Source organism: Pituophis catenifer, unplaced genomic scaffold (assembly GCF_029215685.1).
Source record: "Pituophis catenifer annectens isolate HBS135680 unplaced genomic scaffold, rPitCat1.0.hap2 SCAF_2, whole genome shotgun sequence".
NCBI classification, from domain to species: Eukaryota; Metazoa; Chordata; class Lepidosauria; order Squamata; family Colubridae; genus Pituophis; species Pituophis catenifer.
The window spans coordinates 65252377-65265327 of NW_027256882.1; the positions used below are offsets into that span (position 1 = coordinate 65252377).

Sequence of the window (12951 nt, forward strand, 5' to 3'; positions counted from 1 at the left end):
CACCATGAATTGCTTTAACAAGGTGCTTTGTCACTTTATAACCTCAACTGGCATTTCCAATAGCTGGAATGAGTACTGTATTTTTGCAGCAGCCTCTGCTTCTGGAAATTCTGGGCAAGGCTGCAAGATAACATAAAGCAAAGCTATCTCTGCTTTGATATGGTCTTTCAGGTAAAAAATTTCACCAAATTAAATTATCCAATCAAAGCTTTCCACAGCCTTATTAAATGAAAATAAAAATAAATAAATAAAGCAGATGAAGCATATGAATTCAGAAACTAGAAGGAAATATTTTAAAATGTATTAACTTAATTACAAAGAAGAAGAATTACTATTATAGAAATACCTTATTATTTAGACATTCATTTATTCATTATTTATGACTGTTAAAACTCAGGATATCTGTGTAATATAATAAGTAAAACCAGTTGTTAAAGGAAATCCAAACTTGTCAAGAATGTCATCGAACTACTGTAGAACATAAATAAGGGTCTATTGAAATATAATGAATACTACAATCTAATTCCTATTTACAACTTCACTCAATAATAGATTTTTTTATCTTATCTCCATCTTTCCATTAATGCAAACTTCTCAAGAGAGCAATGGCCTGAAATACCCATCAAGTGAGTCATTTCAGAAAAAAGTCAAATCCAGAATTACATCAAAGAACTTCATAAAGAAAAAGGCAGGGGGTTTAGAAATAGATAGCAAGCTTTCATGGCCATGCAGAACACATGCTAAAGGCTGGAACTGAAAATCAAAGCTTACAGTCAGCATAAAGAGAAATGGGCAAAACCTTGGATGCTTTTTAGTAAAGGAATAAACTTCCAGGAATGTAAATGTGTATTTTTAGAAATACATTAAACTGTTCATGATGAGGAAAGAAAATAAAGAGAAACTAATTCAAGAATGAATAGTCCACAATCAATTAAATATTGGATTAGTATGCAGAACTTGACTCATAAGGATGTGAAAAGACAAGTGCTTGCAGTTTTAATTGACACATCATGCTCTTAAGAACTGCTGTATCCTGCATTATCTAGTATTGTAATCTTAGCAGGTTATCAGTCTTGTCTAAATTATGGGAGAAACCCACATAGATCAAGATAAAACTAACTGTAGTCCTGCTTCTCATTTGTCAAATGCCTGACTTTAGAGAAGAACTCTCTCCAATTCCAAAGCAATGTACCATGTTTAATTACATCTAATGAAATCCTCACCATTGCTGCTATGAAATACAGGCTTAATCGCATGAAGCTAGACATGCAAGTAGCAATCCTTGATCTCTTAAGGCTGTACCTTTCTGGAAGATTACCAATTCAATGGCAAAGAATGAAATTTCAAAGATAGAACTGAAAGCATTAATAAACTGCTATTGTTGCCCATATTTGACTCTTTGAGATGGAGTTCAGCTTAAGGGAAAAAATCCAAGTAACAACAATCAAGCTCTAATTATGAGTTGAGACATAGAATTATATTAATATTGAAAGAGTCAAATATCTGTTAGGTTAAAACTAGCAATGCTTAATTAAAATTGTTTACACTAATAACATGTTAGAACAAAGACAGTTTTAAAACTAGAACAAGAGCAACTGTTCTAAATTTGAGGAATACTTTTTTTTGTAACAGCAAAATATGGCTGTAAATCATAATAATCATGTTGAGAATTTCTAAAATAAGAAATAGTCCCTAACAGTGATTTTTTAAAATATCTGATGAATCCCATTTTAGTTGTCCAATTTTTATTTACTTCGTACAAGACATAAATCATGCCCTGTCCTAAAAGCAACCATTTTCACAGAAATATTTTGAAGAGATCTTCAGCCAATATTAGATGTATCTGTGCAGGAGAAGAGTAGGCTGAGCAGGAAGGTGGAGTTAAACAAGTCATCAGTTTGGAATCATTTTGTTGCCACAAGAAACCAAAGTCCAACCCCTGATGAATTCCACTGACTCTTATCTAGCGCTAATATAGCTTTGACTGTTAGTTGACTAGATTCTTGTGTACAGGTAGCAATAACAAAGTCTTCTGTGCTTTCAACTCAATGAAAGCTCCTGGTTTTTTGTGTCTGACAATCCATGTGCTTTAAGAAATAATTACCTAATATTGAATAAGACATGAGTGGAAGCTTATGTGCTCTTACCAAAAGATAATGTAAGAACAACTTGAAAACTAAAAATGATTATAAATAGATTCCATATCTTTAACACGAGGCTGGATTAACTTAGTACAAGAATTAATACTCATTCTTTGAGGTTTAAAAACAAGATCCAGAGTCTATTTAGGCAACAGAATGCAACTTCCTGCTGAATTCAGGAATCCACAATACAGCATCACCAGCAGGTAGGCGTCCAGCCTTTGCTTTCACCTCTTTATAGGAAAGTGGTCCCTCTGGCAAACTGCTTTTCTCATTAGAAGTTTTTTCTTATCTGGAACTTGCCATCATATAATCAGACCAAAGGAAATATCAACTAGTACACAGTATATTTAAAACTGATTTAATAAATAGTAGTTTTGCTTTATGTGGTTCAAGAATACTGTAGATATACAGTAGATTGTGGGCTTGAGAAGTAAAAATATAATTAATTCTACAGAGAAATAGGTAATTAATTCTATACAGAGTTAATTCTATACAGAAGGACAATGACATATTTTGATCATGATGAGTAAGGCCATTTCAAAACAAAGGCCTTTGTTTTGTAACAACAAAGATCGTAACAGTTAAAGCAATTATGATCAGCAGTTCAAAATGCACATATTTAGGGAATGTAAATGTATTAAGAAAAATTGTTATGCATGGCAAGATTGAAAAAAAAAAACAGAAAAGAGGGAAGACAACAGATAATGTGGACAAATGGGATCAAATACATTAGTTTGAAAAAGTTATTACTGGGCTGGATTAAGATAGTGACCATTTGTTCATTGTGCCATCAGGACCTGTAGTCACCAGTACCTAACTATTCTTATGTCCTACATTCTGGGATGATATAATGGAGAACAAGTCATGATGCTGCTTCCAGAATAGGTAGTCAACGTACGACCACAATTAAGCCCTGTTTTTGTTATTGCAAACCAATTTGAACCTTATAATCAGGCTACACAGTATAAGATTATACCTGGAATATTAAGATAATTAAAATATTGTTATTAAGTTGATATTGGAGATGATGATGATGACGAGCACATAGTTGGTGCTCAATTTATGATTGTTCATTTAACAAAGGTTCAAAGTTACAATATATTCGGAAAACACAACTTGACCCTTCCTCAAAGTAATGACCCTCACACTTCCCCCAAGCTTCTGTGATCACAATTTGAGAGCTAGGCAACTACCTCGCATTTATGACACTTACAGCATCTTAAGCAGTGGTGGGATTCAGCCAGTTCGCACCACTTTGGGAGAACCGATTGTTAACTTTCTGAGCAGTTTGGCAAAGTGATTGTTGGAAGAAATCATTAGGGAAGAGAATCAGTTGTTAAATTACTTGAATCCCACCACTGATCTTAAGGTTATAAGATCATGATTTATAACCTTCCTAGTTGATTTCAGACAAGCAAAGTCAATGAGGAAAGCATGATTCATTAATGTAAACAAATGGTTGTAAAATTGGACTTGGTCACCTGATAACTCACTTAGCAACCAAAATTCCAGTCCCAATCAGTGAAACAACTTGCCTCCAAAAATTGTAAATGCTCCAACACTGGAAGTTTTGAAGAAGAGATTGGACAAACATTTGTCTAAAATGGTATAGTTTCCTGCCTAAGCAGAGGATTGGACTAGAAGACCTCCAAGATCCCTTCCAACTGTTGTTCTGTTATTAACACTACTAAGTGTCTGGTATTTAATAACGCTTAATATCAATCAGCCTTTATTTGTTTAAAGATCCCTTCCAACTCTGTCATTCTGTACCGCTTATAATTTAGGCAAGTTTATAAAGAAGCAGCTTTATAAACTGGGGGAAGGTAGGATTAGAACAATAAGGAATTAAAGATTGAAGGAAAAGAAATGGGGAAACAGCTGAAGGGATCACTTACAAACACATATGCCATATAACATTAAATCTAATTAATCCTTATTATTTGAATGAAGAAAACCAAAGCTACTAAATCCCCTCTCCTGATGATGAACCATTGATTTTTCTGGACAAATATATGCCTTCAATTTCTCCTATAATCAAATATTCCCTCAAAAGCCAACTCCTGTGGGAAAAAAGTGTAACTAGAGTGAAGCAAATTAGTTTTTCTGGAATATATGCAGAGATCAAAAAGGTCATTGTAGTTTCATAGTCAGTTTCACCAACTTGTCTAAAGATTTCCCCTTAAGCATAAATCTTCAGCGATGAAAGGGCCTCTGCATTAATTTTTCAACTCTCCTTGACAGCTTTCAAGCAGAGTGACAGAAGTAACCCACTTGCAAATAATACACCATTTTCAGTGCCAATGTACATATAACACTATTAAAACACTGAAACAGCTCAAAATTCTATACTTAGAACCATCCATTTTTACTGCCCTTCATTTTTACTGTTTGACTCCGGAAAATAACTACTGCTTTAGACTACTCTCCCCATGCATCAGTATATTATCCCTCCTGGTGCTGCTGTTGACTATTATTTTCAAAACTTTAAAACCTCCTTCAGTCTATTACTTTCAAAACTTTAAATATCCTTCAAAAAACATTGATACACTTTTTAAGCTCAGTGTTTGTATTTGACAAACTTTAGTTCCAGATAAAATGACTAATTGTTAAGAATATAGTGAATGTGTTTTAAGAGAATATATTACAAGACTTGGGTTTTTCCATCAGGCAAAAAATAAATAAATAACTTTTATCAATTTGCTAGGCAAAATCATGAATTACAGGGTCCGTTTCTACTCAGGGAAGGGTTGGACCATTAGAGCCTATCAATCAAAAGCAACTCATGGATATAATGGGGGGAGGAGGGATAACATGCTTTGACCTATAACAGCGATCCCCAACCTTTTCGGCTTGGCGGTTTGGCGAGGGTGGGGGGAAAGAATGGTTCCATGAGGGTGGCAGATGTGAGTGTAAATGTGCACAGCTCTATTTGCGCAAGTGGTGTGTGTGTGGCCCAGTTCTAAATGGGCGGTGGCCCGGTAGTGGGCCACAGCCTGGGGATTGGGGACCCCTGTTCTATAAGATTACTTATAGTTATTTGATAATACCCAGTTATCTAAACTAGGTAACAACCAGTATCAACATTCATTCATGAATATAGCCTATATTTTAAATATGCCGAAGTACTGGTACCAGCACAGACATGTTTGGTGGGCACATTTAGTCATGCATTTATATTATTAATAAGATTTTTATGTTACTCCATTCTGGACTAGTATCATCCCAATCCCTGGCCCTATATTTAACTACCAAAACAGTCTTGAGGTACAAACAAAACAGACGCAAGCTAGTTTTGTGTTGTGGAGGAGACAGGAGGGAGTCCCAGACTGTTCCCCTCCCTTCTTTCAATTCCCATTGCTTTCCCCCAATTATTGTGTGCTTGGCTGGTCTTATTTTCACCCTGCCCTTACCTGGTGCTCTCTTTCCCCAAATCCAGACCAACCATTCTGGGATACCCACCCTGGCAGGAATCAAGGGAAGAGGCATCATAGGATACTGGAATTGCTTTTAGTACCACATATTGACCCCTGGAATTGGAAAAGTCTGGGGAATAGTACAGTATGAGGAACAAAGAAAGAAAACGGGCTGTTTTGCATTTAACAAAAACCAGATAATACTTCTGGTTACAACAGCAGATGCAAGAGAAAGAACCAAAGCAGATGACCTTTAAGAAACCTATGATCTAGTAGTTAAACATGCCTGTAACTTACCTTCTCCTAGAGTCTGCTTCAGTAAGTCATGTTTAGCTTGCAGCTTAGTAATAAGGTTACTGCCATTCAAATACTCTTTAAATTTCTGAAGAAGAGAAGAAACAAATCCATACAACTATAAGCAAGATGGACAAAGAATTCTGATAGGAGATACTCTGAGCTAAAGATAGTCCTCAATTAACAACAGCAATTGAGACCAGAGTTGCCATCATTAAGCAACATGGTTGTGAATCATGACATCACATAATCATGCCTTAGCATAGGCAATTCCAGTTGTCCCATTTGCCACCGTTAAGCAAATCATCACAGTTCATTAAACAAGGATTTCAATATGGTTGCCATTTGCAACCTCCTTCAGGCTTCCCAATTGACTTTATTTGTCGGAAGCCAGCAATAAAGGTTGAAAATGAAAAACAAGTAACCAGAGAGTGATGCTGAGACAGCCAGAACTCCAAGGAGTCTGGTCATAAATACCACTCATTCAGCACATCACAAGTATGAATGGTCAGTGAAAGAATGGTTGTTAAACAAGGACTCTCTCTCTCTCTCCATACATGCATACATAATCATTTTCTTCTTGGTATTCTCAGTATTCTAATTAGGAAAGAAAAAGCACATTTCTAAGTCATAAGGAATCAGATTTTGGTTGCCCATAGGATTTTTTTAACGAAGCTTTCTAGCTCTCCCTCTCTGTAAAATGTAGGTAACAGGTAACACTCCTGTTTATATTCTAAAGTCAAAAACCTTTGTATTTACCCATGTAATTCTACAGGTGCTAGGAACAGAGGGAAAGCACGGGGTGTGGGAAGGAGAAAAGTTGTATTAGTTGAAGGAACAGAAATAAGGCGATTCAAAGAGCCTTGGTAGTACAGTGGTCTAAGGCACCCTGTTATTAAGCTGGTTATTAAGACCAGCTGCCTGCAATTACTGCAGGTTCGAATCTCGCCAAGGCTCAAGGTTGACTCAGCCTTCCATCCTTTCTAAGGTAGGTAAATTGAGGACCCAGTTGTGGGGGCAATAAGCTGACTTTGTATAAATAAACAAAAGGATGAAGGCTATTGCTGAGCACATTGTAAGCCGCCCTGAGTCTCCGGAGAAGGGCGGCATATAAATCAAAATTTTTTAAAAAATGAATACACACAGCACTAACTATACAATGCAAATTCCAGTAACCCCTTTAAATTAAGGAAATGATATTTGTTATGATGATATATTATGTATTAGTGAAAAGAATTCCATGGGTTGAATCTCACATTCTAATTAATAGATGGCAGATAAATTTAAGTGATCTCATTTCTAAGCTTTTTGCTGTGATATGTGGTAAACTACAAAATCCCAAATTACAAAGTTTGGCAAGAATTTTAGGTGAATAGCTCACGTCTGCTAAATATTATAGATTGTACTGTGTATATGTAGTATCATCAGATACAACTAATGTAAGGACTAAAATAAACTCTGCTTGGATGTTATTAAAGTTAAACTGCTGTCTCCACATTGCTCAAATGATAACAATTTCTTGCAGATAGTTGTACAATCTGTATGATTATACATAAAAGCATTACTGCATACAGCTCTATTGTATACTCATTGTCTTCTTTTAAGTCAAGGCTTTCCATTCTTAGAATGATAAGGCAGAAGGAAACCAACAAAACTATATGGGCTTCTAACTGACAGATAGTTGCCTTAGAGCAAGAATGTCTGCAGAAGAATGAAGTTACTTGAGTAATATTGATGGAGGAGGATCTTAACAGGTTTCAACCTGAGTTGTCACATTGTGCTATGAGGCTAGGGGAAAAGTTATCTGTGCTACTTAGCTGCCATAATCTATAGATATCTCCTGCTTTGCCTTCATAACCAGAGTAACAAGAATCAATCTTACACAGTTCTTCTTTATTTTAAAAAGATTTCCACCAGTGAAAATCAACAATTGTTATGAAAGGTTTCTAAAAAGATGTGAATCTTAGAACTTCCAATCCTAACTAGGGAAATTCTAGTACTATGGGGCCAGCAGAATTTACAAAGTTCTTCTCAGCTGACTTGAACAATGGAAGAAAGGTACTTTCACGAACGTGGTAGAATATATGAATAGCATCTAATTTAAAGGGATATGTTTAAGCAAAATTTGGACATTTGGAATTAAAGGTCCCAGGAGATAACTGTGGCAAACCACTTCCATACTGTGAAGAAAACAACATGGATATGTCCTGTAACTCACTGGAAATCAACCTTTACTGTATATGTTTTAAAAATCCTTTATTTTTAGGTAGGGACATATATATTACATCTTTACTTCAAAGCCTTGAGGACTATTGTTAAAAATCCTCCTTCAAACAAGGCACATGTAATTCTCAGAACTATTGTACATTAAAAGAATATTCATGCATACTTGAGAAGAGAAGGGTAATTTGATGTGCAAATGCCATAAAAATATAATATGGGCGTTCCAATCTTAATATGCAACTATAACTTTATGGGATGGATATTTCACTAATGTATTTTTAAAAGACAGAAATTGTTCCTCACAGTAAAGTAGAACATTTCAGTTTCTTGTTGGTTGGCTCTTCTCTTGGCAATGTTTATTTTACTCATGTAAGTCTCTGAAGCAGCTGATTTGATGGATTCAGTTGAGCGACTGTGCTGGAAAGCATCTGAGACATCAAAATCTTCCACGGTCAGCATGTCTTGCAGTGTCTGCATTGTGGCATCCAACGTTTTTCGCACCTGTGGAAAATGGATGTATAGAAAAGCAGAGTGAAAGATACAGTTCGGCACTATAAATGTATAACTTTTGTTACACTGACATTGTCTTTTTTAACAAATGCTTTCCAGAATTAGGCTCTTAGTTTAACAGGATGTTTTCGCTTACAAATGAAAAATATCTATGCATGACTCAGAGATAAGTACGTTACTGCATCTTAAGGTTTATGAGAAAAAGTATTATCTCTGCATGCCATTCAAAAAAGTCACAGCATCACGCAACCAGGAAGAAAAATCAAACAGAACTCTTAAGAAATTCTTTCAATCATAAAGATTTAAAAGTGAACTAGAAAGATGCCGTGTTTAACTTTGTGCCATGCAGAGGTTGTGTCATCTTCTCTACCCTTACAGAGTCACCGAAACATAAAATTTAATCAGAAGTGCCTGATCTTTTGCATATAATTGTATACCACTGGATTTATAACCCTAGAGACAGCCAGTCATAAAGAACTCCTTCATTAATGTTCACATTACATCAATGGAAAAGTTTCGTATCCATAAATTATTTCCTACATTACTTTTTGTTCTTGAAAATTCTCATCTGCTTCTTTTTTAGGATCAAATAAATTTCATTCAGTCATAATTCTCTCTGTCTTCTCCTTCTAGACTCATTTATATATTTGTTTTGCAATACAATCTTCATTAATTCTCTTGAAAAACACCTCAATATATAGTACATATTTCTTACTGGTGACTTTATTCTCGCAAATGTCCCTTGTCTTTCATCAATAGATTTGCAGGGGCGCTTCACAAGTCTATTTGAATGTTTCTAAATGTTTTGCATAGTCCTAATACCTATGACTAATTAAATTTGTAAAGCCTCTGAATTCACAAGGAGAAATTTCTTGAGTAACTACAGCCTCAAAGTAATCCACAATTATTTCTAGTTCAAACAATTAATAAAAAGCAACATGTGTAGCAATACGATTACCAGACCCTCTCGAAAACCATAGTAGATGAGTATTACTAGAATCATAGTAACGGAAATGGACATAACTCTAATGGCATACAAAATTTCGCAATGCTCAGCCACAGAACCCAATATTACCCTGACAAATATTGCATGGACAATGTTGCACGGAATCCCTGTTCCCAATCTTCCTAAGGTCAAGAGGGTATGAAAATGGTTTTACAAATATGAGTTAAATACTAAGTCATGTAATTCAATGGTTCAATTATTACTCTTTGGATCTGATAAGTAAGATACAGTTTTGCCTCCTGGGATTTTAATTCAATTTTTTTAAATCCAAGTAGGTGCAGACTTGGATATTCCTTTGCCTTGCACCATTTATATCTCTTATTGTAAACTGAGGGTCTCACATCTATTGTGAAGACATATCACCTTAACCATACAAGATTATCAGAGAAGGGGATAAGGCTTTGGCAGAGGGAGATAGCAATTCTTTTTAAAAACAGAAAAGAAAAATTAGTTTAATGAAACATAGCTTAAATCTAATATTAAAATATATTAATGAAAAATAGATCAAAAGCAGTTCATGAGAGAGTCAGGTCTAAACAAACAAATAACCATTTGTGCAGATATTCCAAAGTAGGAATAATGTGACAGTTATGCCTTGCGTGCTCATCAGCAGATTAATTGATGTATTTTTTACAAGTTCTTGACATTCTTGAAAGAAAGCACCCTATGATACATATTACAATAGTCACAGATTCTGGATCGAAAACTATATCTTAATCAAGAAGGTATTAACTATCCAAATGATTTTCAAAATCACTTCAAACAGAAGCATTAGCATAACTTGAGTGAATGGTGCTTGTTTACTTACAGTTAAAAACAATTACAGCTCTCACCTCTTCATTCTCTATTTTGAGCGTGGTTAGTCTAGACTGTAGCTGATGATATCGCATGAGCAACTCCGTCTGAACTGGCTGCTGGGCGCTTACTTGACATACCTGTAGAAAGAAAACATAAGCCTCTGCAAACTCAAGCTAAAGGAAAATATTTGCAGAAAAAAAATATCTTCAGTTAAAATGTTTTTTTTAACTAACAGAATAATTTCTTTTAGACTCACACAATGTAACTGAATCACGTATAAAATAATGACAGTAATGACCATTTATGCCAAATCCACTCTAATATTTCCAAATATTTAAGGATGTTGACTCGTTTTAGCGGAGATTACATAACTAGCATTCCAAAAGCAGGATCTGAATTAATCACCTATAAAAGGTCTAAATATTAACTGCTTTCTTACGCCTAAGATATAGCAAAAACCATCAGTTTTTCAATTTATTTCAATGGTGAAAAGAATTCTCAATGCACAGTGAACGATGAAAGTTCTAGTGTAATGTGTATCTAAAAAGTTCTAAGTGAAATGGAAAATAGCACTGATCTAAGCATACTGCGGAAATGTGGTCTTTGTTCTAAAACAGCTAGGGAATGATGGCCCATTGCTGGCTCAGGAATTCTGGGAGTTGAAGTCCACAAGTCATAAAAGGGCTATCATTCCCCACCCGTCCTTAAAAAAAAAAAGAATTCCATTAACTATAACACCATTTCAAAGCTAACAAATGAAACACAAATGCCATTGAAGCTAAGTTTATTCATTCTAATACACAAGAAGCATTACATCTGAAGGAAAGTTGCATTATGAAGCAACATGAACCATTTCTAATTACATACCTCATCCCCCATGTGAGGCTGGTAGTCAAACTTCAGTGGAGGACAGAAGACCTGGTTGCACATGTCCATAACTGTATGTTTGTCACTTCGTGCATCCAGGTTGTCTACAGCATTTTCAATTATGTCCAACCCCTCATGGCGTGAGGTTTCTAGATTGTATTCAGCAGAAAGATATGTTCTGAATGTCCGTGCTAGACTAGCATGGAATCCCAAGTCACAGCACTAAGGAAGAAAAAAACAACAAGCTTAAACAACAGCACGTACAAATTATTTCTAAGTAGAAATAAAAGTTTCTTCACTTGAAGAAATACTAAGTAGCTATGTGTTATTTATTTGTTTGTTTAAAAGAATATCCAATCTTTTGATTTAGGAGCTCAAAGCTCAACAAACTAGTGAGACAGGTTGGGCTGAAAGTGAGCAACTGGCCAAAAATCACCGAATGGGCTACTATGGCTAGGAGTCGAACTTTCATAGAACTTAGATTGACCTGAACACTACACTACAATGGCTTTTCACTCTACACTTCAATATATATTTATTGTATATTATATATATGGTTCTATGCTGGAAGAAAGGACAACAGCACTGGCTTCAGACTTATGATATAAATAGGATTAAAGATAAAAACTAACAAATGAATGGTAAGACATCTAAAGGTATCAGATCAACAATGCAATGTAAGTACTTTTGTAGACTAGAAATGGACAGGACTAATGTCCATTTTCTCATCTGACTGAATCTTCAATAAAATTCCAAAATTACTGCAGTAGAAATGAGAATTGATTTATCTGATCTTATGCTTCATTGCAACTCAAAAGTGCAAGAATTGGCATTTGATTAAGTATTTCTATCAACCAGAATGATCTATTGCAATTCTTCCGTAGCCAGCAACATCCAGAGTTCCAGAGACTATGATGGGAACTATGGTGGCCTTTGTAAAACACACAGTCAGCCATAACATTATTATAACTATATTTATTTATTCTTTCATTCATCCATCCATCCATCCATTCATTTTGCCCATAAGATAAGCAGCAGGAAACATGACAGTGTAACAAGAACTTCATTGCTATAATGTAAAATGTTTCCTAGGCATCACATGACCGGGTCTTCTGATATTTTACTCTGGGAAATAGAACAATTTTACAAACAAACAACAGGTAGTTTTATTAGAGAAATAAGGTTAGAAAAAATATATCCAGGTTTTTACAAACTTCTCCTGAGTTTAATAGATCTCTGGGCTTCAAAGGACTTTTCATTTGCATTCATGGATTAGTCTTCTCTCCCTCTTGTATGTTTGTAGAGGCCCCAACCCTTCATTTCCACCAAATTTAGCCTGCATTACCACAGTTGAAAATAGCGATAGCACCACTAACCACATACTTCCGATCTGAGAAGGCCTCAAGACCTGCAGTACCTAATTTAAAAGGTATCACTTTATAGCCAAGACCAAAGCAGACTAAATTTGCCACATCAAAAGACTCTTTCAGCCACACAAATGTCTGCCTTGAGTAATTTTCAAAGCCACAATCTAAATGCCAAATTTTTCCAATGAACGTGGGAGGCAGAAATGTAGCTGTTTATAAAGTGAAGAAAATAAGATGGTCATTTAGCTAGCAGTTGTCTTCTGAACCTTTAAATATTAAACTTGGGCACAAAAAGCTGATACACACCCCATGTTTTGAGTTTAATTAAC

The 12951-nt window shown here is 35.2% G+C and overlaps 1 protein-coding gene across 2 annotated transcripts in view; it reads right to left on the bottom strand.

Moving 5' to 3' along the window:
• The window catches only part of SRGAP3 (SLIT-ROBO Rho GTPase activating protein 3), a 223151-nt gene that overhangs the window by 42137 nt on the left and 168063 nt on the right, over positions 1–12951 (bottom strand). For both annotated transcript variants that reach the window (XM_070933588.1, XM_070933587.1), the window contains exons 7-10: positions 11256–11477; positions 10424–10525; positions 8378–8575; positions 5855–5939 (exon numbers count right to left, since the gene is read on the bottom strand). In XM_070933588.1, coding sequence (XP_070789689.1) covers positions 5855–5939; positions 8378–8575; positions 10424–10525; positions 11256–11477 — 607 coding nt within the window. The remainder of the gene's footprint in view (positions 1–5854; positions 5940–8377; positions 8576–10423; positions 10526–11255; positions 11478–12951) is intronic.